The following is a 27,583-nucleotide window of genomic DNA, read 5'->3' as shown; positions in this document are numbered from 1 at the left end:
TAATAAATATGTGTTGAGCTTTACAAGATGGTCAAACAAGGATCTGGATGCTGTGGTACAGTGGTGAGCAAAACAGACAGGTCCTTGCTATCAAGGAGTTTATGGTGGGGGAGAGTTGACTTGAAACAATAATCATATAAGCATGTGAAAAATTACAAACCATGATGAGGGCACACAAGGAAAACTCCAGGGAGTTCTGAGAGCATATGATGAGGTACCTGACCCAGTTTGGCAGGCCTGGGAAAGGTTTCTCTGAGGAAGTAGCATATGAGCTGAGAGCTGAAGGATAAGGAGTTAACTAAACATAAAAGGGAAGGGAAGAGCATTTTAGGCAGAGGCAAGAGCATGACCAAAGACCCTTAGGCAGGAGAGAGCTTGATGCATGTGAAGAACTGAAAAGGCTAAAGGTGGTTGGAGCAAAGCCTAGAACGCTAGAGTTCGAACGGTCTTTTGGAGTCCAGTCCAATGCCACAAGTGAGATAACTGCCACTGGGAAAGTAGGAAGTGACTGACCCAGTGGCAGAAACAGGACTGAAACCTAGGTTCCTTGACTCTCACCCCAGTGCTCTTTTCAGCATAATCCATTGCTTTCCTGTATATGAGGAGGAGGAAGGCCAACTGGTGTCAGCAAAATGCTACTCTTGGAGACTGAGATAGGGAGAGAGTGTTTTTGGAGATAGGTATAAATAACCAAATTAAGTCTTCATGGCCAAGGAGATCAAGAGTGGGTTTGGGGCAAAAAAGAAAAGAAAGTGATTTGGAAACAGGAAAACTTTAATTTGCTTCCCAGTACCTAATTAAGCTTTCCTCTCCCTATTTCTATCTAGAGGTCTAAAGTGGGTGGAGTGTTGGGGGAAGGTGGAGAAAGGGACTGGGCCTGAGGCCTTAATCCCCTCCTTTGGGGTGGGAAGGGCCTGTCCCAGGGAAAGCAGGAGGTAGGGTGCTTTCTCCAGCTCTGCACCCAATCTTGAGTCATGTTCAAGTTCTGCCAGCAGAGGGGGTTAGAAACTGTATTTCCTAAGAATGGCAGTTGGCCTGGTCCCTGGGCAGGACAAATCCTTATTAGAAACTGGTCAAGTCAGCCCAAGATGCTGTGAAAATTACAGGAAATGGGGATAAAGATGGAGCAAAGAGTTAGGACTATCCCGAAGGTCTTTGCACTAAATTGCAAAGTCTTTGATGAGTGCCTTCTAAACCTGCCTCCCAGGTTTTAGGCTGAAGCAAGAACCAAAGCATAGGGAATCTTTTCATAGGACAGTGCTGCTGCACAAAACATGGCATCCTCCACTCCCTTTGGGCTATCTAATCGCTCCCAAGGTCTCACAATTCTTTCTTTAGCCTCATCTTCTCTCCTGAGTTTCAGACCTAGATGACCAACTGGCTACAGAACATGTCTTCTTGGAAGCTCACTCACCATGGCACTGAACTCATCCACCTTCCCTCAATAAACCCGTCTTCATGAACAGCACTACCAATCCCCCAATTGTTCAAGTAAGAAACTGGGAGGTATCTTTCCAATCCACCTGTATGTCCTGTTGGCTCAACCTCCAAAATACATCTCAAACCCAACAGTTCCTGTTATCCCCACTGCTACCTTTCTGGTCTACATCACCATTATCTCTCACCTGGCTCACTGCAATAGCCTCCTGACTTTCTTCCTGTGTTTATTTGTGCCTGCTTCCTACTGTTTCTGCACCCAGAAACCAGAGTAAGCTTTCAAAAACACCAGTCTGATCATGTCATGGCCCTGTCTAAACCCTTCAAAACCTCCTCCCTCAAAATCAAGTCTTGCCTCGTCTCCAAGGCCTTCCTGATCTAGTCCTTGAGGACTGCTTCTTCCACCTTATGTTTCACTTCTTTACAGCCCCTACACACACACACACACACACACACACACTGCCCACTCTTCTCAAACTGAACCACTTTCTTACTCAGATCTTGCCTCTAGGCCCTCTCAAGCGCTATTTCCCTCGCCTGGACTTTCTTCCCTTCCTTTTTGTCTCACTATCTCTCATATTGACTCCCCGTCTCTCAGCTCTGGTCTTTCTTGTAACAGGGACCTTCCATGATTCTTCCCAACAGTTATCCTCTGTGACACAATGTGACATACCTTGCCTTTATCCTTGAACTTAGTCCATGGAATGTGGCTTCCTGATAACCCCTCTGACTTCCCCATGATCACGTGAACTCTGTGAAAGACAGATTTGTCTTTTTCACAGTTACAGATTCACAGAGCTTAGCCAGTACTTACACACAGGAGCTGATAAGTAAATATTTGTTGGATGGACGGATGGATGAATTTGTCAGTTTACTATCCTAAAGGGGAGCTAGGGGCACCATGTTGGACAGAGCTAGAATGAGGCCCTGGGTGGGATTGATATATCCAAAACACTAACGAGGACTAGGAACCAGGGAAAGGGAGAGATCCAAGCATGCCCATTCCAGCCACTCCTCCTGCCAGCATTCCCCCTGTCTCCCTCTTGAATCAGCCTCAAGGCAGACCTGGAAAAATATCAGAGAAATCTGAGTTACACCCAGGAATGGGACATTGCTTTTCTATTCCCTTTCCAAATCTTGTGCTGAGACAAAATCACCCATGCTTGGCTGTGAGATGGATAGTCTCCGACCAGTGCCTAGTGTTGGTGGACTCTCCGGATGCCCCATACCCACCTGTCCCCCAGGTCAAGGACATTTCTGGGAGCTCCCCATGAATTCCCCTTCAGCTGCCTCACCCTCCTCCTGGAGCAGCAGAGAAACCCTTCCTATACCGCATGAGCACCTCTCCCACTAGATGGAGTCAAGGCTCCTCCCTGTGCCAGCCCAGGAAGAGACTCCCAGGGAGCACCTAATCTTAACCTTTGTGGTCCTCTTCCCTTCTTCTTTGGCACCAAAAGAGACAGACAGTAAAAACTACAAGCTCTTAAGGAGTGAGGGTTACATTTTTCTACAGCCCTTCGAAGGCCTTGGCTCCCTGCCCAGATCTGAGTAAGGAACTGTATGTCCTAGAGAATTGGTTTCCCAGCCATCTGCTCTGAGCTTAAAGAACCTAGGGGCTCTTGTGGGATGCTCTGTTCAAATTAGCCAAGAAGGGCAGGGTGAGGATGACACAGCATGAAGGGCATTGGCCAATCTAGGCTTCTGAGGGTATGGAGGAAAGGGGGAGACATATGAAAACAGAGCATGTTGAGGGCAAGGCAAGTCCCCAAGCAGAGAACTTCTCTTACAACCTAGCTGCACTGCTCCCAGCACCAAAACTTCACAGCTCCTCTCTCCCTTCCTTCCTTCCTTCCTTCCTTCCTTCCTTCCTTCCTTCCTTCCTTCCTTCCTTCCTTCCTTCCTTCCTTCCTTCCTTCCTTCCTTCCTTCCTTTTTCTTTTTTTTAAATTCTCACCTGAGGATATTTTTTCCATTGCTTTTTCAAAGAGAGTGGAAGAGGGGAGAGAGAGATAGAGAGAGGAATACCGATGTGAGAGAGACACATCAATTGGTTGCCTCCCAACCAGGGCCGGAGATTGAGCCTGCAACTGAGGTACATGCCCTTGGCCAAAACTGAACCCAGGACCCTTCAGTTCGCAGGCCGATGCTCTAGCCACTGAGCCAAACCTGCTAGGGCCACAGCTCCCCTTTCAAGGGAACTAATGGCTTATGAACACCTACTTTATGCTAGGCACTTCCTCCACAACAAGCGAGAAGTTACTGTTCTCCTTTACCAGTAATAGGAACCAAGACTCAGAGAGGTTAATTGCCTTACACAAAGTCATGCGGCAAGTACACAGCAAATTCCAAGAAACCAGGACCAGGCCATCAACTCCAAGCCTCTTGGTGAATGGTTGCTGAGGCTGCTAGAAAATGATTCTTCTTTTCAGTAAGCATGTAGTCAGCCTGAAGACAATAGTGAGGAGGAGATAAAGAAACTCGTGTTCCTTCTATGCCTAGGACATAGCTTGCTCCATCTGGGAGAAAACATATCTTTGTCCCTTTGACACAACCATCTCCAGGTAGTGGGATGGGTCAAACAATAAGATGAAGTTTCAGACATACAAAATTTTATGGTGGAGACAAGAAAAGAATTACCTATGGTCTCACATCAGAGGATAAGAGAACATTTCAGATGAACAGACCTGTCCAAAGTCAGACAGATCCACAGGAGGAAGACAGACAAGGCACCCCACACTTCTAAAATCCCTGCAGCCATGGACATTCACCTGGATTGAAGAGCCAACCCTCAGGCACAGTTGCCAGGGGGCAGATTTGGGGATCCATAAAAGTAGGGAGCTTCTGGGACTGGTCTTTAGTGAACCAGGGGTTCTCAACCCTACGTTCATGTTAGAATCACTGGGGAGCTTTTAAACAATAGTTATATTTGCAATACATATATCTGACAAAGGGCTAGTATCCAGAATATACAAAGATTCCCTACAAATCAATAATAAAACGACAACCCCAAAATATGGGCAAAAGACTGGAACACAAACCTTATGAGAGAGGATAGATGAATGGGATAAACACGTGAAAAGATCATTAACATTATTAGTCATTAGGGAAATACAATTTAAAACCATGATGAGATACTACTATGTACCCATGAGAATTGCTACAATTAAAAAGACAGATAGCCCTGGCTGGGTAGATCAGTATGGTCCCAATACACCAAAGTTGTGGGTTCGATCCCTGGTCAGGGTACATACAAGCATCAACTAATGAATACATAAGTAAGTGGAACAACAAGTAGATGTTTCTCTCTCTCTCCCTTTTTCTCTTTCTAAAATCAACCAATTAAAAAAAAAAAAAAAAAGACAGTACAAAGTATTAGCAAGAATGTGGAACAACTGTAAACCTCATATTTTGCTGATAGGAGTGCAAATTTGTGTAAGAACTTTGGAAAACAGGCAGTTTAAAGTAAGTTCAACATAAATCCAGTAATTCCACCCTAAGAGAAATGAGTGCATGTGCCCACACAAAGACTGAAAATGACCCAAATGTTCCTGGATGTGTAAATGGCTAAACAAACTTTGGCGTATCCATACAAGGAATATCGCCCAACAATGAAAAAGAATGAACTACTGATCAGTGCAAAAATTTGGATGAATATCAAAGGCATTATACTATGTGAAAGGAGCCAATCTCAATGTCACATACTGCTTGATTCCATTTACTGTATACACATTTGAAGAACAATCAAAATGAATCTATAATGGAAATCAGAATGGTGGCTGCCTCTGCCAGGAGTGGGGCATTGCTTGGGGGGGTGGAAGTGGTCTATTTTTTTTTAAAGGCAGTTATTTTATTTTTAATATGTTTCTATTGCTTTTTTTTAGATAAAGAGGAAGGGAGGAGAGAAAGAAACATTGATGAGAGAGAGAAACATCGATCAGCTGCCTCCTGTACATCCCCTACTGGGGATTGAGCCCCCAACCCTGGGCGTGTGCCCTGACCAGGAGTCGAACAGGTGACCTCTCAGTTCATGGGACAATGCTCAACCACTGAGCCACACTGGCCAGGGTGGTCTGTTTTTACTGGGGCAATGTTTACACAGGTATCAACAGTTATCACAATTCATTGAACTATGTGCTTAAGACTTACAGATTTCTTGGCCAGCGTGGCTCAGTGTTTGAGCATCAACCTATGTGCAATCCAGGAGATCAAGGTTTGTATTCCCGGTCAGGGCACATGCTGAGGTTGCGGGCTCCATCCCCAGTAGGGGGCGTGCAGGAGGCAGCCAATCAATGACTCTCATCATTGCTGTTTCTCTCTCTCCCTCTCCCTCTCTCTGAAATAAATAAATAAATAAATAAATAAATAAATAAATAAATAAATAAATAAATAAATAAATAAATAAATAAATATATATATGACTTACGGATTTTACTGTGTGTAAATTATACCTAGATTTTAAATATCATGCCCAGGCCACACCCCTAATTAAATAAAAATCTCTTGAGGTGCAACCTGGGCAAGGACATTTTTTAAATCTTCGCAGGTGACACTAATCTGCATCTGGCCTGAGAACCACTGATTAAAATTACCACCACCTTTCCCTAGCAACAGATCTCTCTCAGCTTCATCTGTCACCAAGACTTTTCAAAGGTGCTCATTGGAAAAAGTTCCTCCTACTATCAGCAGCAGAGGTAGACAGTTGGGAACAGAAGGTGAGTGAGGGTAGGCACTTACTAAAATATCTCGAAGGATGTTTCATATTAAAACATAAAGACACAATTTTACACTTTAAAATGGTTAAAATCATGAATTTAATGTTATGTGAATTTCATCTAAATTTTTATTTTTATTTATTTATTTTTAAAATATATCTTTATTGATTTCAGAGAGAGGAAGGGAGAGGGAGAGAGAGAAACATTAATGATGAGAGAGTCATTGATCATCTGCCTCCTGCACACACCCCCCCACTGGGGATCAAGCCTGCAATCCGGGCATGTGCCCTGACCAGGAATCCAACCGAGATCTCCTGGATCCTAGGTCGATGCTCAATCACTGAGCCATGCCAGCCAGGCATCATCATCTCAATTTTTAAAAACTCAAGAGCTTTCTCAGTTTTAGGGGCTGCATATATTCCATTGTTAAGGGTGTACTTTATCTGACCAGTCCCCCTATTATGGATATTTTCCAACCATTTGTTATTACAAACACTTGTGGCAATAAGTATCCTGGTACATGCATTTTTGTGAATATGTGTGAGTATATCCATAGGACAATTTCGTAAAAATGGAATTGTTGGGTCAAAATGTATGTGTCTTTGTCATTTCCATGGAAACTGCTAAATTGTCCTCCATAAGGGATAGGGGAGCTTACATTCCCTTCAAGAATATGTGAGGGTGCCTGTTTCCCCACACCTTTGCCAACAGTGTTTTTCAACCTTTTGATTTTCACTCTTCTCATTATTAAAAAAGTGGAAGCTTGTAGTTTTCTTTCCTAAGTCTTCACTGAGACAGGTCAAGGGCATTCAAGTAGAGGGCAAGGGGGTTGTTTTGGAGGCAGAAAGGGAGGCAGTTATCTCCCCATGTTTCTGTTTTGGCCTAGTGACTTGGCCCCCACCAAGTCTCATCCTGTTTGTTCATTTCAGCTCAACCTCATTTTTCTCTTCTTAGCACAACCAAGCCCATTTCTACCACAGCGTCTTTACACTTGCTATTCCCTGTTCCAGGGACATTGTCCCCTAAAATCTTAGCATGGCTGGCTCCTTCTTATGCTTTGGATCTCAGCAATCTCTCCTGTGAGACCTTTCCTGATCCATCTTTTTGAAAGTAGCTACCCCACTTCCCTCATCCTGTTAATCTCCTTTAGATCCTTTACTACTGTATAAAAGCATCTCCTTTCTCTGTTTACTTCTATACTGTCTGTTCCTCCTGTAGAGCATTAGCTACATGTCTGTATCGCCAATACCCACCACAGTTCTAGTGCATAGTAAGTGCTTAAGAAATATTTGGAATGAATGCATAGTTCGTAGTGCTTTCTTGTTTTCAAAGCCTTCTCCTGGTCAGAAACTCAGATTTAGAAAGAGAGGAGGCAGTTGGAAAAGGAAGGGTTGATTTTCGACACCTCGAAGGGATCAAAACTGATTTTAAGGATTTGAGGTCTGCATCTACCCAAATAATTAGCAAAAAAGTCTCACCTATTCACTAACTAAAGCTCTCCTTGGAAACACTCGGAGAGCCTCCTTAGAATTACCGTGTCATTGCGGGCAATACAATAGCCTTTCTTTGCCAATATTCTCTGCCTCAAATTTGTCACTAATTCAAGCTGGCCTCCTCCCAGCCAATTTGAAAGACGGGAAAGCAGAGTGAATACAATTTAATCAGTGGCTCGGCCCCCGCAGGACGAGCTGGCGGTGTCGCTGTGGGCCTCATCGCTAAAAGGTGTTCCAATGGCCATGTTTTTTGCACCGAATAAAAGAGCGCCAGAAGGAACCGCGTTCCTGCGGCGGGGGAATCTGGCAGGCAGTGGCTCCAAGGCGGGCAGGGGGAGCCGCAAAAAGGAGGGGAGAGGTGGGAAAGAAAACAGTACCGCGGGGGAAAAAATGGTCATGGTGCCAATAGCCAGCCCTCGGTTTACAGTTTTACAATCTGTTCATGCTACTATTTCCTTTCTGCTCAACAACAGCCTTAGCGCGGGTTATTATTCCATGTTGCCAACAGGGAACCTGAGGCTTAGAGAGGTGGTGGCGGCGAAAGCAGCGCCTCCCCGCCGCGAGGTGCCCTAGCCCCGCCCGCCGTCTTGGTTGCGCGCGCGCGCGCGCCGGTCCCCTCGCCTTCTCGCCAGTCGTCAGGAAGCCCAGCGGCTCCTGGGCTGTTGCTATGGCATTTCCGGTGTGTTACGAGTGCTCTGGAAGCATACAAATCGACCTGCGTGAGACATAGCCCTGTGCAAAACAACTCCCAATTTACTCGCAATAATTACCACCCCCAGATAATCGCCTGTACTCAGGCCGACCAGGAGGGCTGGGGGGCGGGAATTGAGGAAGCGGTGAGGAAGGGAGGGAGGCGGCCACACCGGGCTGAAGGTCGGGGCCCAGGCTGGGTTTTCTGGGAGGGGTTGGGGAAAGCAGAGAGGTTGTCTTCGTAAACTAGGTACTGAGGAGGGCTCTGCCCTGTATGGTTCTGGAAACTCGAATATTCTTCTGGATGGATCATAGAAAAGCAATTCATTCAATATGTAGTGGGCACCTTTGCTGGTGGGCACTTGGCCTGTCATTGGGGATGCAAAGGCCAGTTCCTGTGGTGGAGTGAAAAAAAACCCAAGACGCCCAAGCAAGGTACAATTATAAGGGCCATCATTCACTCAACATATATATTTTTAAGTACCTACTATATGCTAGGCATTGCATTGAGGATACAGCAGTGAATAAAGCAGACAAAAATGTCTGCCCTCATGAAGTTTATGTTGGAGTGGAAGGAGACAACAAGTTTTTGAAAAATAACAAAAGTACACTGTCAGTTGGTATATTTTTCTGGGTTCTCTAGAGAAACAGAACCAACAGGATGCATGTATAAACCTAATTAGCTCACACAATTTTGGAAGCGAAGTCCAAGATGTGAAGCAGGCAAGCTGGAGACCCAGGAGGTATGCAGGTATCCTCCACTTTTCAAAAGTTCACTTTCACTGCCCAGCCTGTGTACCTCAGTGGTTGAGCCTTTACCCATGAACCAGGAGGTTACCATTCGGTTCTGGTCAGGGCACATGCCAGGGTATGAGCTGCGTCTCCAATAGGGGGCATGCAGGAGGCAGCTGATCGATGATTCTCTCATCACTTATGTTTCTCTCTTTCCCTCTCCCTTCCTCTCTCTGAAATCAATAAAAACATATATTTTTTAAAAACTTTCAATTAGAGCCCGGCCGGGCATGGCTCAGTAGTTGAGCATCGACTTAGGATCCAGGAGATTGGGGTTCGATTCCCGGTCAGGGCACATGCCTAGGTTGCAGGCTCGATCAATGACTCTCTCATCATTGATGTTTCTATCTCTCTCTCTCCCTCTCCTTCTCTCTCTCTGAAATCAATAAAAGATATATTTTTAAAAAAACAAAAAACTTTCAATTAAAAAAAAAGTTCACTTTACGCCACTTTGTTTTTAGGAAAGACCTGCATTAGTGCCCTTTTATGGTAACTGAAGGAAATCCAAAGAGGATTTTAGCTTTTGCGGAAAAAAGGTGAAAAGCAAAGATAGCATCCAGTGTTTTTTCCCAGTTGTAGAGGCAACATGCATCCTGAGCAGGAGAGTGGCCCTGCCAGCTCCCCGGAACTACACTCATCCTATCAGCACCAAGCCGCAGAGCTTTGAGCTATGTCTGTGAGTACCTGTGCTTTCCTCAGTTTTTTTTCCCCATTTGTTATCAAGATGTGCCCTAAGGTAATTGCTCCTTCACTTTAAGCTCTTTTGACTTACAAAAGGTTTCATAGGAACACTCTACTTTCAGATAGCAGGGGAAACTTGTATGTAGTTCCAGTCCAAATGCAAAGGTCTGATCACCAAGAGAGCTGACAGTGTAAATTCCAGTCTGAGTCGAAGGCAGGAGACTGATGTCCCAGCTCCAAGACAGTCAGACAGAGAAAAATTTCCTACTTAATCAACCTTTTATTGTATTCAGGCCTTCAATGGATTGGACGAGGCCCACCCAAATTGGGGAGGGCAATTTTCTTTTCTCAGTCTATGGATTCAAAATTTAATCTCACCCAGAAACACCCTCACAGACATATCAGAAATAATGTTTAACCAAATATCTGGGCACCCCATGGCTCAGTCAAGCTGATGACACATAAAATGAATCATCACAGATGGTGATAAGAGCAGGCAAGGGAGAAAACAGGAGAATAGGAATAAGGTGTTGGTGGGGTACAGGTTGCAAATTTAGTCAGGCTGATGGTGAAAGTCTCACTAAGAAGGCATCATTGAATGAAGGCTTGAAAGAAGTGACACAGCAAGACAGGCAGATTTCTAAGAATGTTCCAGGCAGAAGAAACAGTAGGTACAAAGGCCTTGAGGTAAGACAATGTCTAGTGTGTTGGAGGAACAGCAGTGAGTCCAGTATAGGAATAGCAGAGTAAGCAAGGGAGAGAGGGCTAGGAAAGAAGCTCAGAGAACAAGTAGGCCATGTTGGCCAACATAAGGACATACACTACAAGTGAAATGAGAACTGTCAACTGATGGTTGTTGGCACCAATTCAACACCAACAGGAATACCCAATTTGGGGTGTGGTGAAGAAGGAAACTGTTCAGTGCAAAACAACTCAATGGTGATACAGTTTGGCTGTGAACACAGCACAGCTATAAAATAGCTCAATTGTGATACAGCACTGCTGTGAAAACAGCACAGCTGTGAGGCAGCCCTGGGGCCAGGCCCCTTTTCAGCTAGACAGCTCAGCTCTTCTCTGCTCTGGTGAGAGGGCTTTGATCCAAGGAAAATAAAGCCTTCAGCCTTTAGTGGAAAGGTAAAGTGCACTGAAGAGCCAAAGGGGAGCTGGCTCATATAAACAGAAGTCCCCACTCCTGGTCCCTGATTGGTTTGTCCTCATGCAAATGAGGCCTCCAAATCCCCACAGTTTGATTGATCTAAAAGGCATTGTCCTGATTGGTCAGAATTGAGCCATTCTATTTGATCGGAGCTGTGAAGCTCCAATTGGACAGTGAAAGCCTCAGTCCTAGTCATTGAAATAGGATTCCAGAAATTCCTTTATAAGGGCTGACTCAGGTGGCAGATTTTTTGTTTTGTTTTTACTTATTTTTAAATTTATCTTTATTGTTGAAAGTATTACAGATATCCTCCATTTTCCCCCATTGACCCTCTTCCACACCCCTCCTGCCCTCTCCCCAGGCCTTCCCCACACTATTGCCTGTGTCCAGGGGTTATGCATATATGCATATAAACTTTTTGGTTAATCTCTTCCCACTCACCCACCCACTCACCCATCCACCCCTGCCCTCCCTCTGAGATTCATCAGTCTGTTCCATGCTTCTATGTTTTGTTTTGTTTTGTTTTTAGAAATTTGAGCCCAGTTAGCCATCAGGAGCCCTTCTTAGTAGGCATTTTCATTCTCAGGGTCCACAGAATCATTGCAGGATTTTGAGGTGGGGACATGACATGATTTGACTTGTGTTTTGATAGGATCCTTCTGGTTTCTGTGTGATGAATAGACTGTGGGGGAGAGGGGTGTGAGGGGCAAGGGTGAAGCAGTTAAGAGCACTTTTAGGGGCAAAGGAGCAGTTAGGGTACCATTGCAGTAATTCAGATGAAAGCTGGAAGCTTAGACCAGAGTTGCACCTATGGAGATGGTGAGAAGTTGTGGATTCTGGATATACTTCAAAGGTAGCATCAATAGGATTTGCTGATGGATTGGATATATGGTGGGACAACAAGAGGAGTCTAAGGTAATCAAGGAGGAACAGTTTTAAGACAGGCAGTATGGTATGAACTGGAGAGAGTTCAAATTCACAGGGACTCAGGAATTAATTTGAGCTACACCTCCCCTTCCTTCTCAGCTGTGTGACCTCAGGCAAGTTGCTTTCCATCTCTGAACCTGGGTTCCCTCACTTGTAGCAACTCACAGAGCTGTTGTGAAGATTTAATAAGGTAAGGTATGTAAAAACCCCCTGTTCCACAGCAGGCAAGCCCAGAATAGGTGGTCTCTGAGCACTTGCCCCTTGCCCTTTTCCCTTTCTGAGGAAGCTGGGGAAGCTTCACAGTAGGGCTGAATTTGGAGGTGACTGTGAAAGATGAGGGGGGCTTTTTTAGGTGGAAAAGAAGGGTAAAAGGGCTCATACTTCACTATAGGCAGGGAGAAATGAAGTCAGTGGCCAGGCAGGTTTCAGTGGAGTCCTGGAGTGGGGAAGGCTACAGAAGAACAGAGAGCACCTGGGTGTGGAGAGAGTGTGAGGGAAAGAAAGTCATGTGCAAGAAACGGGGCCTCAACAGGGAGGTGAGAGAATGGCAGGTCGACCTCCCACCTCCCTTGCTGTGCCTTGGGCTAGCCTTGGCCCAAAGGACCTTTGAAACCTTCTGAGTTACAGAATGGAGCTGGTCGTAACTATGGCACACAAATTCTCAGTACGACAAGGGGTTGCTGAACTCTGTGCTGTGTGAAGTCACACAGCAAACATCTGGTTTGGCCACTGGCCAGATAACCCCTGCCCCCCAGCCATACACACACTGATTTCGAACATATGGCCCCCAATGAAAGGAGCTTTCCAAAAGGTCTCAAGAGCCATCTTGGCCTGGCCTGAATTGCCCTAGCCTGGGGCCTGCCACCAGGGCCCCCTTGCTTCCTTAGCCCTTGCTCAAAATCATGAATTCTGCTTATGTGAGACCAATTGGCCCATGCCAAGGAACCCCCCACTCCAGAAACAGGAACACCAACCCCCCACCTCATGGGAGACTCTGACAGCAGGCTGCCTGTGTTCCTATCCAGCTCCATCCTTATTAAGTTGTGTTCTTGACCTCTCTGACCCTTATTTTCCACCTCTACAAAAAAGGATATAATGACACCTCCTTCACAGGTTTGTCGAGAGGCTCAAATGGGATTATCTGAGACTATGACTCAGAAGCTCTAAGTGCTGAAAAGATGTGAGTTCTACCTTGACCCCACCCCCCTCCACACTCAATACTACCACTATCATTAGGTGACTCAGAGGAAAAATTATACCAAACTGTAAAAACGGGAAGAAAGACCAACCAAGTTTAGATTTTTCCTGTGATGAGTACTTTGATGGAGTCCTTGGAAATATCAACGATCAGATTCTTTTCCCAAATGCTTTTGTTGTTCCTGCTTTCCAAATGCCCTAAGCATTTTTATTGGGCAGTCAGGCTTTGGAGAATGCGGGTTTGGAAACTGTAATGGGTCAGACACATTCTTGTTGGCCAGAATCAGCTAACACTCTAGTGTTTACTACCTGCCAGGGAATGTTCTAGTTCATTTTATCCTCAAAACAAACCCTATGACGTTGGTACAATTACTGTCCCCCTTTTACAGATGGGAAAGCTGAGAATTGAGAGGGAGGTGAATTGACTTACTAATGTTGAACAGCTAGTGAATGTTGGTGGAGATTTTGAACATAGGCAGTCTTGCTGCAAAGGCCATATGCTTAGTCACTGTGCTATACTGTCTCTTGTCACACATGTGAGAGCCTTGTATCCCAAGGGGAGGCTGGGATGGGTTGAGAGAGTGGGATAAACTTTCAGTAGCCTTTCCCATGGCTGGAGACCCAGCCCCAAGCCCTCATCCTCACTGCAAAATACATGAGTGCTCAAACTGGCAATGGTGCTGCCCAGTGTACCTCTTTGCAGAGGCACCTACAACTGAGAGGTTTGAACTAAACACCTTCCAAAGGTCTTTTCAATTCAAGGAGTTGAAGTGTCATCTCTGTCTCAGGCCTGCCAGCTGTCTCCTCCCGTAGGAGGAAGCAGACCCCTTGCAGTGCCTTGCAGACTTTTTCACCTTGTCCTCTCTCAAACAGAGGTATGCACCCACCCTTGCCTTTTTTACTCAGCACACCTGGGAGACCTCATTCTTCCATGGCTGAAATCAGCTTCTTTATCCTGATGCCTGGTCCGGACTTCCTGTCAGAGCTCTAGAAACATCTCTTCAGCTGCCTCCCAGAGCTCTTCTTGGTGTTTCTCATGGTCCTCCCACTTCACCTGCACTGTGAACTCAATGGATGTCTTCTTCCTTCAGAACCTCTTCCTCCTTCCATATTCCTCTTCTCGAGGAATGGCCCTGCCATTTATCCATCTGCTTAAGCCAGAGCCCTAAGAGTCATCAAGTTTTCCTTGCCCTCACCTCCATATCGCATCAGGCACCAGGGCCTGTCAATGTGACCTCCTACATATCTCATGAACCCATTCTTTCCACCTCCACCACTCCCTCCCTAGTCTAAGCCACTACCATCTGAGAGATGAAGTAAAAAGCAAAAGCCTTCCTCTGCCCACTCTGCCTCTTTCTCCCCTTTCTAGTCCATCTTTCACCTCACAGCCAGGGTGAGTTTTTTAAAACAAAATATGGGTGTTTCTTCCCTGCCCCAAACTCTTCGATGACTTTATTTATCTTAGGATTAAGTCCAAATTCCTATATACATCTGATGAGGCACTGTGCTATTAGGCAAGCTGTTTTCCAGGATGGGTGCTGGAGTCTATATTAAACCTTGATCCTCATGCCAGATTGGCTTCCTAATAGCCAGTGTGACTTTCGCTACACTTCTTAACCTCTCTAACCTGCAATTTTCTCATTTGTGAAGTAGATTTGTTGTGAGGGTGAGAGGAGATAGTGCATGTAATATCCTGCAGCAAAGCACTTTAATCATTCACTGCAAGTTAGAGTTTATTATTATAGTTATTAGTACCAGCCATATAAATTATTATTGATTTAATCAACTGATGAGTCGTGAATAATAACATTATGGATCTTGTTATGTTGTATTGTATGTTGTTATATTAATTTGGATTTTATGATTACCTCTCCAGCTTCACCTCTCACCAACTCTCTCCACCTGTCTTCCCTTGCCCTTTATTGCCACACACTCTCGTCCCCCAGCTTTCTTACTCTCTGTCCCTGAAAAGTTTTTCTCTCCCCATCCTCTGATTCCTCTAACCCCTTTTAGTATTGCTAAGTCCCTTTCATTATGGGCTCAGGCATCAATTCCTCTGGAAAGCCTTTTAGACCCTCCTCATATCACTGTAGATGTCTTTTCTATGGGCCCCCAGAGCACCCTATGCTTCCTTTCTAGAACCTCTGTCACATCATATTTGTAATTATGTATTTGTCAGATTCCTGGAATTAGGTCATTATCTTGGCAAGGAACTTTGTGTCTTATTCATTACTTTATTCCCAGTTCTTAGCCCTGCTGGGCACATAGTAGTTGGCCAATAAATGTTTGCTGAATGAACAAGAGGCTAGCCTAGCAGCAATCCTCTCCCCCAACTCTCTGCATCCTGAGCCAAACCTCTTCAAAGCCAAAAGCTGCTAACTGGGCACAGAATCAGACTGAACCAAAGCCAGAGGATTGACCACCTGGTCACTGCAAGAACTTTCTGTCATTGCCCTAGAGGTGTTTCTGTCTTTGGTTTCACAACCCCCACACTCCCTGTGGGCTTAGTGAAGGTATGGGTGTGGGTATGTGTGTGTGGTGTTTAGAGTAAGTTGATTCACCTTCATGAACTTCATTTTTGTCTTCTGTAAAATGCCGAACAAGGCCCACTTGGCAGTCACCATGGAGAGTTACTGAGGTGACACATGGAGGTGATTTGTAAACTGCAAGGGTCTGCATGTCACACTCGATGATGATCAAACATGGAAAATGTGTTGCTCTTTGGCTCAAGTCTTCCTAAGACCCCACGCAGACAAAGGCTCTCCTGCTTATACAGCATTATCTCTAGCAATCTGGTTACAATTGATTGACATTATCGCTTTCTTTATATTTGGCAGATTCCCAGCCTGTGGCAATATGTTGGTCACCAGAGAGACCCGAGAAGCACTCTTATCTCATTGGTACCACATTTACAAACCAACACTTAAAGTGGATTACTTTGCAGATGGCTGATCTCAGCCATTCAATGTTAATTCTATTAGTTCCAATTTCAGAAGGTGACATTTTCCGACCTTGTCCCTTTAAGCAAAAGCAAAAACTATAGTTTTTTTTGGGGGGGGGGGGGCGGGGAGTGGAAAAGTACAAGATGTGCTTGGGGAACAGTGAGGAAACAAACATGTGGAGGGGAACTTTTGTAGGGGAACTGCAGGATATACCTCTCATTTATTCATTCATTCACTTGTTTAGCACCCACAATGTTCTAGTAACTGGGCTAGCTACTTGGGATATAGTGGCTAGCAAGATTAGCCTTCTGTACCTCACAGTCTCCTGGGGAAGACAGACAATTAAATAGACAATTTTAATACAGTGTAGAAAAATCTATGATGGGAAGAACAGGGAAATGGTGTGCTGTGGACCCCTAACCTTCCCAAAGGAAGCAACATCTCAGCTGAGACCTAAACGATGTGTGAGAGTCAGCTAGAAAAAAAGCTAGGGGAGGAGGTAAGCAGTGGTCGGAGTGGAAAAAAAGTTCCTGGAATAAAAAAGTGTCCAAAGGGTATGAAGAGAGATGGGAACGGGGTCAATTTGAGGACCTAAAAGAAAATCAGGGACTACAGGAATAGAAGTACTGTGGGGGAGGAAGGGAATGGAAAAGGATGAGCTCTATTTGGGACATGCTGAGTTTCACATATATGGGGATCATTCAAGAGGAGATGTCCAGGTGGCAGGTGACTATGTGGATCTGAAGTCCCTGAAAGAAGTCCTGGCAAATAGAGACCTGGAGTTGGGAGCTGCTGTGTTGTCCTTCTGTTGAGAGGATGGCTTAGCTCCACACTGGGGAGGGCTTGCAGGATAGCAGAGGAATTTGGACCTGATTCTACAGACAGTGCGTTTGAAGAAGACATTTTGGAGACATGACCCAATTTGAGCTGAGTTCTAGAGATCGGGCTGCAGTGTGTGAAGGAGACTCAGCTGGAAGCATGCTGGAACTGTCTCAGACCAGCTCATGGGAACCAATTGTTAAATTTTTAGGAATTTTCTGAGCCACTTGTTCAAATCAGCCATTATTAAATATGTAAAACTATATAAATATTTAAATGTTTAAAATGCTAATAAGCTTAAGTAAATTATATTAAATACAAAGGTAATAAGTTAATACTAAAAACTCATCGCTTCTTAATTATTTTACTATTAGCTATAACCCTGAGGTTATTTATACCTATTGATCATCTGAGTGGTAGAAATGCTATAGAATGGCATTGCTACTACACATCTTTTCCCACCTCCCTGTTTAGTGTCATCATGGCAGTAGCTTGAAATAGGCCATGGAAATTGGTAAACACTACAAATCAGGCCTTGATTGTTTTGTTAAATGTCTAGAGTTAAGGAAGTGATGGAGAAAAATTTTAAAATGCAGGTTAAACTTATGAGTGTATTGTGTCTTATAACCATTACATTGTGAATAGTACAATAAATAAAGGAGGTATTCTTTCAGTATTCGAAAACTATTATCCAACTCAGAAAAAAAGTTGCTCACACTATTGACAAAGAAGTGAAGTTCTAACATACAGCTTTGTTGTTTCATTTTTGTCCTATTTGTTAATGCAAACAAAAATATCTATGGACACTCTTGTCAGAACTACATAACCATAGGATACAAGAATTTGGCAAAAATCAATGAAAGCATTGTGACAATGAACTAGCTATATGGAATTCACGGTAAAGAGTATTGCCTAGTTTATTATTATTTATAAATTGTTATACAGCCTTTATATCAGCAGAGTTTATAAACCTATGTGTGTGTATATATATACACATATATAAATGTGTATACACACACACACACACACACACACACACACACACACACATTTTTCCCCCAGAGCTACTTGTTAACCATTTATCAACGCATCACTAATTACACATGTTCAATGTTGCAAGAAAAGCTAAGAAAAATACATGAGCATATCCCTAGAAAAGCCCCGGGAATAAACTGAAAAGCTGTTGGCTCTTGGGAAGCTTCTTCTTTCTGTTATTATTATTAGTTATTATTAAAGCCTGTTGGTTGTCTTCTGGAAACATTATTTATTGTTCAAACAGTACAACATTCTCAGAAGTCAAAATGGTAGAGAAAATCAGCCCACAAACTCCTGCCTGAGCATATCAAAACTTTTCATTTTTCACTCTCTCTTTGGGCTTTAGGATTGACCTTTGGATTTGGAGAATTTTCCAGGCCCCACAACCTGGGGCAGATGAGTAGACTCCCAATTCAGGATGGAAAGTCATACCTCAAAAGATAGCATTTCTATTAGGATCTAGTTTATACCCAAGGTAACATGGAAATCAACTCCTTAGGTGGAGCCCCTGAGAGCCAGCACTTGCCACCAGGAAATTCAAGGTAATGCCTGCAACTTACTTTCAAAAGGTTCAGAAAATAGGTGTATGTGCACGTCTAGATAGAGAAATAAAGCCATTATGGAATCTAGCTGATGTCTATATATGTCAGGAACCAGCCTGAAAGACGAACAAACCTGAGTTCAAGAGGTGGGAATTAAAGAGACAAACACAGTTATGGGATCAGGAGGGCTGCCCTCCAATGAGGTGCAGCCTCAAATGGCTTCAATGCCTTTATTATATGTGAGTAACAAACAACTGGTAAGGAAGTGAGGGTGATACAAGGTAGTTCTTTCATGGCTGCACAAACACACTTTCAGCGTAAACATCCTGCCTCCTGCATGAGCTCAGATCTTTGTAACTATCTTCATTTCGGCTCCCTACAGGAACCTGCGGGGAGGGTTGAGTCCCTGGCTCCAGGCCCTCAGGCTACGTGGACCATGTCCAGACAGGTAGCGGGCTCTCAGTATCAAGGGTAACTGTGGGGAAGGTCGAGTCCCTGACTCTGGACCCTCAGGTGGCGTGGACCATGTCCAGACACGTCACCGACTCCCAGCATATATAGGTATCCATTGTGCTACTCTTTTTTAACTTTTCTGTATATTTGAAAATGTTCATAATATAAACTACATGTATTGAAAAAGGAGTCAGTGCAAGGTGCTTAGACAGGGGAGTACCTCTTATGTTCAAGAAACAGCAGGAGGCCAGTGCGGCTGGAACAGATTGAGCTGGGGTATAGTACTAGATGAGGTCAGAGGGTAGATTGTGGGGGCTTCATAGGGCCATTGATAACTGTGGGTTTTAGTATGAGACAGGAGTCATTCAGGGGCTCTTAAGCAGTGACTTGACCTTGCATACTTTAAATAGAATGGTTTGGGCTTTTGGGTTGAGACTGTATGGTCCAGTGATTTTCAACCAATGTGCCACAAGTCAGGGGCACTGGCCTCTTTTCCCTTAGATTGCCAAATAAAAAAATTACAACAGCGAACACAGTAGCTACCAGTTTGGATGCCTTCTTGAACCAGAGTTGCATCTTACTGGTCACATCACAGAAGGTTGTTTCTGACTGGTTAATTCTTGGTACCAGAAATCCTCATATACAAGTATATGCTCCTAATTTTTAAAGTAACTTTGGAGCAAAAGGGTTAGGTAATTACAGCTTTTGTAAACCAATAAAAAATACCTATTTTCTTGTTAGAGTGGCAAAAAATATATCTTTGGGTGTGCCACTGAATTTTAGTAATCAGATTATGTGTGCCACAAGATAAAAAGGTTTAAAATTGTTGCTTTAATCTACAATGTAGGCAAGTGTTTGGAGGCTCATATCAGGGTGGTAGCAATGCAGGTGATAAGTGGTCCAGTATCATCTAGGAGTAAAGGCAGACACCGTACTACTTGTTTCTTTATAAGTTTATTATGAAAAGTATCAAACACATATAGAAATAGAGCAACTAGTGTAATGAACCCTGTGTTCCCATCACCCGGTTTCAACATTATCAGTACATGGTCAATGTTGTTTCATTTATCTTCATCACCCACTAATCTTAAAGCAAATTCCAGATTGTTTCTCATTTCTTCTGCAAATCCTTCAGTATGTATCTCTGAAAGATAAGGACTCTATGATTATCACACAAAAAATTAATAATTTCTAAATATCACCAAATATGGATTCTGCATTTATTTTAAAGGTAAAGCCAACAGGATTTTCTAATAAAATGATACATGGAGCATTATAATGGGAAAAGAATCAAGGACATGTCCAGTGTTTGGCCTGAGTAACTGGTAAGATGGAATTTGCCATGACACAAGATGAAGATTGGACAAAATAGGTTGGTGTAGGTCAGGGAGCAATGGGTTATCACTTTCTGTAACATCCGGTTTAACACAGGATATGGATATTAAAAAATTAAGTTTGGCTCTGGCTGGGTGACTCAGTTGGAGCATCCTCCCATGCACCACAAAAGTTGTGGTTTTGACCCTGTTGGGGCATGTACAGGAGGCAACCAATCAGTTTCTCCCTCTAAAAATCAGTAAAAACATATTCTTGTTTGAGAATTAAAAGAAAAGTCAAGATTGCCCTTGTGAACTAGGAAGACTACAAGTCCTAAATGTTTGTATTCTTGTTCTCATTCAAAGTTGTGTTACCCTGACGAGCATGAGGCCAGCCTGCTGAAGACACAAGGGAAGTAAACCCAAACCCAAGTTTTACTTGTTTTGGTTTCATTTTGGGACCATTTGTTTGCTTCCCTGCTGAGGTGATCCATAATGACTGTAAGATTTTATCAATCAAATTGAAAGCCTTGAAAAGCCCTGCAAAGGCAGTCCTTTTACTAGGAAACTTGTAGCTCATCCCAATGATACAGGCCACTTTGGCCAAGTCCGTCAATATGATCTGGTGTTAGGATGGAAATCTTCCCCACATTGGAGTTAGCTAATAATAAGTTCTATGCTAGTTCAACAAACAAAAAAATGTTTTAAATTTTTAAATAAAAAAAAATTCTGGTGATGTGAGGAAACTGCAACCAAACATACCAATCCTTATTGTGTAAGATGGCTGGCCAATTAGTACCTAGGAAAAAAACTACACTTGTGGAAAGAACCAACTTGGAAGCCACTCATTCCTTTGGCTCCTTAGCTTAGATTCAAATAATTTCCACCACTGGCTGAGACTTAGAACCTAGAAATAAATGCAGTAAAGGTGGGTACAGCAAGAGAATCTACCAGCATTCAGGGACCCCCACCCTCTGACCTTTCAGTCTCACCTGTCCATTTCTCAAGGGGCACCAGGTTATTTCTGACCTGGACCCTCATTACAATTGCCTATCTGGGTAAGGTTACTCTCTTGATAAGAAATCCATGCTTAAGCATGAGCCTGCAGGCTCACTTTCATACCCCTCCTCTAACCAGGTTTGCCGAGACAATTCATACAGAAATGTCTTCTGCTTATTCTGAGGTCCTGAAGCCCCTTACAGTCATGCTTTAGAGTCTGCAATACCTCAGGCAGGGGAGTCCTGTGGGGCTAAATCTGGGCTTTGGAGACTCCTGGATGTGACTTTAGATGACTGGTTTGGACACTGTTCAGTTCAGATCAGTATTCTGCCACTCTTGACTCTTAGCTCCAGTTCCTCAGCAGGCCTTTTTCTGAACCACAGGTCTGGGAGCTAGGGATGACCAGTTGACATCCTGTTACATACGCAGTGTCTATACAGACTCATACCTCAAATGAAGATGTCCCAGTTTTTCAACCCCAAACCTGTCATAGTGGGGAGATTTAGTAAGCTTGAGTGGACTGTAGCAAATAAAGATGTTAAATGAAGGTTATGGTGAGATATAGCAGTATCTATAGGGCAGTGCTTCTTAATATGGCAATTCTGCACCCCCACCCCCGGGTTGGGGGGAGAATCAGGTAACAACCTAGAATCACTTTTGGTTATCACAATTAGGCAGAACAGGAGGCCATGCTGTGACATCTAGTGGGTAGAGGCCAGGGATGCTGTTCAACATCCCACAATACATCAGACAGCCACCAGATTATCTGGCTCAATAATACGAAGGTTGAGAAGCCTGACTATAGGAGACAAAAGTGGTTTTGAGCAAGACATGCTTCATAGTGTAATGGGAATAAGAGCTGGCTGAGAAGGCTGATAGCATCAGAAACAATCCTTGGCGGAGGCTCAGGGCTTGAGATAAGCAGGTATAGGACACGGCACCTTGCAGCAGGGGCACTTTTTGAGTTTGGTAGTCAAACCCCACTTGACACCACACTGTCAGGGAAGCAGGAACAAGTTGATTTTCTACATGCTTTCTGTTTTGCAGTCCCCTGAAGTTGGAGTTGAGGACTGCAGTGGCAGGGAAGACCAGAGATAAAGAGGGCACTGAATTTCTTTTAAAGCCAAGAGGACTTTAGATGAGTTCCTGGCCAAGTCAAGGGCTCCCGTTCCTTCTTTGTCTGTTGTGTTCTCCCGCCCACCACCACCCAAGCCCAACCTATAATAGACACAGGGAGGTCCTCATCAGAAACAGAATGCCTGAAAAATTCAATCTGCTTTACATGTTATAAAGTAGAATAGCAGGAAACTAAAACAAACAACCCACACTCAACCCCCTCATACCAAAAAGGCAATTAATCATGCTGTATTATCTTTAATTAAGTACAAAGACTTTTCCAATGATGTCACCTAGAGCTCATTTCACCCGCTGCTCTGTTTGGCCGCCAGTCTCTTGTCTCTCTCTTCAGCAATAGTGAGGCGGATACCCTTTCCACGGGGAAGGGAAATCCATGGTTTGTTGCCCTGAAGAAGAAAATGAGAACAAAAACCTGCTACATACCAACTCCATTAGCAACTTGGCACATCTGTCATCTAATTTAAAGGTAAAAGTACTCAGCAACAGCCAGGTGGTCTTTAGACACTTGGATGTTTATCCGAAATACCCAATGCTTGAAGCCGTTCTCTTAAACCTGTTGCCCACATACGTAGATGCAAACTACAACATCCTTTATAATTAATGTTTTAGGAGTACTGAAGTGGTGCCCCCCTTCTGATTCTGTGATGCTAGAAAAGCATAGATTTGCCCCTGTCCCCCTCTATGTGAGCCCTATCACAGAAGAGGCTTTACACTAGGTTTAGGCGCTGCAATCCCAGCAGTACCTGCATTTATAGGTTTCCCTGAACAAAAGAGAAGGGAAACTCAGACTTACTTTGCCAATTACAAAAATGTTGGAGAGCCGGGTGGCAAAGCTGTTGCCATTGGCATCCTTTACATGAACTACGTCAAAAGAACCAGGGTGCCTCTCTCTGTTGGTTATCACGCCAATTCTTCCCAGGTTAGCACCTCCAGTCACCATACACAGATTACCTAGGCGGAAAGGAATAATCTGAGCAAGGCACATTACAACTCAGTGTATTACATAACAAAGACAGGTTTAAATTCATTAATCCCTTCTCTCATTGGAATTTACTTTTGTGGATCTGTTACCCAAGCCAGGACTCTTTTAACATCTAGCTTCAGTTGCTAATTAGGTGCATCGGAATCACCTGCAAGATTCAAACAAAAACCCTGTACCCAGGGCCTGTGCAAGTCATGACTGATTAAATTTCAATTAATAATAAAAAAGGGGAGGAGGGAGCAAAGAACAGCTCTTACAGGGTGGAGGTGGAGGAGGGCACAGAGAGGATAAATGGTGATGGAAAAAACAAAATAATAATAATAAAAACCAGTTCTTATAGCTGGGCTTTAAAGAGAACGCTCAGAGGCTGCTTACCAGTGTCAAACTTGATGAACTCAGTAATTTTGCCAGTCTCCAAATCAATCTGAATAGTGTCGTTCACCTTGATGAGGGGATCAGGGTAGCGGATGGTGCGAGCATCATGGGTTACCAGATGAGGGATTCCTTTTGTGCCCACAAAGATCTTCCTCACTTTGCACAACTTATACTAGAAACAAAGGTTAGCCACATTTAGCCTAGCTCACATGCACTACGCTCCACAATGGATAAAAAGGTTCTTTCAAAGCCACAAGTCGCCAGCTTAAAAATGCAATTAACAGCCAAAGGCAACAGCCCTACATGGGAATTGCTGGTTTCCTGAACTGCAGCAGAATAATGGTGTCCCTGATTTCTCTTGCTGCCCTCAACAAACTTATCTTGTACACTGCTCCTCTCTCTAGGCTGGTGTCATCATGGATTTTCCCTGTAGCACTGCATCACCCCCATGCTAAAGTCCAAGGCAGTGAAGGCACAATAAATTCCACTTCCCACGTGGGGTGGGCTGATCATTCTCCTTTCCCCAGGCTGTTTAAGCCTCATGGGGCCCCTGAATTCTTCCCTCATCATTCCTAAAAAGTGCCTCTTATTGGCTCCCTATGCATCACAAATGAATTTATCTCAAAAACTGCAATTGCATTAAAAGTTAACCCAATCAACAAATACCTCACAAAGCATTTCAACTTTGGATTTGTCACTCCCTGACATCCTTAAAGTAAATCAAATCACCTTGATGTCATGGACATGCCCTCCAGCCTGCCAATAACAAGGCAGCTAAGGAAATGAGGAGTTGAACCATCCAATTAAATCAACCTTCATTTACAGCCAATAATTCAAAAAAACCTTAAACCTTTGTGTAAATCCATCACAACAAATTTGATTAAATAATCAAGGTCTGTAATTTTTTTTTTTTTTTTTAACTATCTCAAAATAGCGCCCAAGGATTTTCAGTCTCCTCCATTAACATCTTTCCCCTCCAGAGTAATGGAGGCATGACAAAGGGCCAACTGGATTGGAGTAGATACTGATTTTCTGGTCCTTCATCCTTAAAGGACCCTTATTTTAGGTGCTCATAAATGTTCTTGGAGAAATCACTCTCCTTGGCTCTAAAAATGGGAACCAGGAAGTCACTATTAAACGAATTCATTTCTGCCGTAAAAAAAAAATCTGTTGAGGATGTTAATTTAAAAATGGGGGTCAATTATTAGATACCCAGCAACAGACTGCTATATAACTATTATAAATGCTTTTACTAACATGGCATGAAACAGAACATACAATAGAATTTAACCAAATTGTTAACTGGACATTTCCAGAAATAAGATTTTTAAAGTAATCTTAATCTACCTACCTCTTCCCCATGGACCAGCCCTTGTACTTCAGACTCTTACTTAAAAACAATTTTACTGAATGAAAACCCAGCCTACTTGCACTCACCTTGGCCTCCTCAGGTGTAATACGATGAACAGCAAAGCGACCCTTGGTGTCATAGATCAGACGGAAATTCTCTCCAGTCTTGTCAATGCTGATGACATCTGATATCAAACAGTAACTAAGATTACCATAGTGACCCCCACTATCCCATGCTGCATAACTATACCGCTTTAAGAAAAAAACGCTTCCTATTTCAAATACCAACAAAAATTCCTAAGGCTAATGATGATAGCTAGTTAATCTTTAATGTTTCAAGGAGCCACCATCAGGAGCCAAGCACTAACCACTTACCCATAAAACCAGCAGGGTAGGTTATATCAGTTCGGACCTTGCCATCGATCTTAATAAACCGCTGCATGCAGATCTTCTTTACTTCATCTCCAGTTAGAGCATACTTAAGTCTGTTCCTTAAGAAAATTATGAGAGGGAGACATTCTCTCAGCTTGTGGGGACCGGTAGATGGCCGAGGAGCCTGTAAAATGATTTTAAAAAACACCTTCTCAAACTATTGTTGGAATTCACAGAAACCCACCTTCCAAGTCCTGAGATCCATTAACTAGACACCAGTGTCCATCATTGTCCCCCCCCCCCCGAATTTGGGTCAACAAGAGGTATTTAAGCTTACACAACTATTCCATACCTTAAAGTTTTACAACATTTTCCCCACTTCAGAGGACCAGGCCTGTTAAGAACATTTGGGTCCTGAGTCCATGTAAGTGTACTATGTGGTATGCAGAATAAATGAGGTAGTACAGAAATATTATGGGAGGCACTGCAAGAAACATTTATGAATACAGTAACCAGGGATGTCTAACACATAAAGGAATAATATAAACTATGTCCCTTAAATTATGCCAATTGTATCTCAATAAAACTGGGGGGGAAAAATTGTCCCTTGAAATACAATGTATAAAATACAATTACAATATAACTATACTTACAAACACACCGGTGAGTTTATCCAGCATCCAATGCTTTGGAGCTGCTACACGCTTCAGATGCTTCTTGGGACCACGAGCCTGAGCGAGAGTTTTGTAAGTATTTTCAGGTTACTGCTTAAAAGTGTGCCTGTCTTTTTTTTTCTAGGACACTATGCTGGTGAAATGGACAGGGGTTGGACCTCTTGGCACACAGGCAACCAGCAACAGAAATGTGGACCAGAGCCCAACCTGTGCTGCTACTTGTTAATCAAATAGAAAAGTCGTCCCAGCACGAGCGTCTGGTTTAAAGTGTCTGGTGCGAGATGAACCTGACCTCAGCACAACCACGTGCCACTGCCTGCTCCCCTGTACTCTAAAGCCAAAAGCTGACATGGGCTTTCACTTTAAAATGCGGAAGGAAGCCTACTGAATGCCGTGTACGGATGCTTACTGGCCTCACTACGCAAAGTCAGGCCATGCCAAAAAGACGAAAAAACGCCTCTCTGCCGGTGCAGCTGGGGCCCACCAGCCCTGGCCCTCCGTCTGCCCTCCAGGTCCATCCGCGGCTCCGGCCTGGTTAGAAAGCCGATACTCGTAGGGTAGCAGTATGCGTGGCCCTCCAGAGACCTAGGCCTTCCCGCCAGAGCCACCGATCACCCCCGCCCTCGCCCTCCGGCCTGCCTGGGTCAACCCCGCAGGCTGCACTCCCTTGGTCTCTGCCCAGGAACTCCCTACCGGGGCCCTGAGGGCTAGGACAGTCCCGGCCCTGGGAGGATGGAGGCTGATGTCGTCCCAAGAGCTCGCAAAGAAGCTGCCTTACCATGGCTGCGCTAGGCACAGAAAGAGGACCGCCTCTTTCCGGTTCGCGGAGAAAAAAGGTTTCGGAGGCTGCGCGCGCCGACCTTGGACGCTCCGCCTACCCTGCCCGTTCAAGGAGCGAAGTGATTCTATCTTGCCACCTGCTGGTGGGAGGTCATAGATTTGGAGCTTGGGAAGGGCCACGGAAAAAGGGCGGTCCTCCTAAAAGCAATTTCTTCCTTCCCTTTCCCTCCCTTCCTCCCCCTCTGAGGCCCTGATTCTGTGTAAGGTGCTAGAAATGTCAAGATGAGCTAGACAAACCCCCTGCCATCGAGCAGAGAAAAAAGCGAGGCTACTTTAAGGCCCACATACACGATTGTGCAAGCAATAGACTGCATTTCAATAGAGTTAATATTATTTCTTAAACATATTTGGTCTGCCTCTTCTTCTCAGTTCTATCAAGTCAGCCAGTCTGCCCATACTATACGTTGGGAAGAACCAACATTTTTTTCTCCCTTGCTTTTCTGCAGATTGCAGAGAGGGTGGAGGGTAGGGAGTGGGAGGGTAGGAACCCTCCTTGAACCTTGGGTCCCTGCCCCTGCTTCCTGTACAACACATTTGACACTTATAAAGTCTCAGGGAAGAGAGGGGGCATTAGAGACCATCCGGTTATTTAACTAAAACTTAGTTGATAATTCTATTTCCCTACTTTGAAATTGCCCTTGGCCCTCCTTCCTGGCCCCCTCAGTT

General features: G+C 44.1%; 1 protein-coding gene across 1 annotated transcript; it reads right to left on the bottom strand.

The window, feature by feature from the left end:
* Nucleotides 1–22,545: 22,545 nt before the first annotated feature.
* Nucleotides 22,546–26,907, bottom strand: RPS4X (ribosomal protein S4 X-linked). Its single transcript, XM_016219081.2, has 7 exons — nucleotides 26,856–26,907; nucleotides 26,057–26,134; nucleotides 25,407–25,587; nucleotides 25,119–25,216; nucleotides 23,682–23,853; nucleotides 23,118–23,275; nucleotides 22,546–22,710 (listed from the first exon to the last, which is right to left on the bottom strand). The coding sequence occupies exons 1-7, from the start codon at nucleotides 26,856–26,858 to the stop codon at nucleotides 22,609–22,611; spliced, it is 792 nt and encodes a 263-aa protein (XP_016074567.1). The 5' UTR covers nucleotides 26,859–26,907; the 3' UTR covers nucleotides 22,546–22,608.
* Nucleotides 26,908–27,583: the final 676 nt, after the last annotated feature.

This window comes from Miniopterus natalensis, chromosome X (genome assembly GCF_054644295.1).
Source record: "Miniopterus natalensis isolate mMinNat1 chromosome X, mMinNat1.hap1, whole genome shotgun sequence".
In the NCBI taxonomy this organism is placed as follows: Eukaryota; Metazoa; Chordata; class Mammalia; order Chiroptera; family Miniopteridae; genus Miniopterus; species Miniopterus natalensis.
This window is presented reverse-complemented; position numbering and strand designations above follow the sequence as displayed.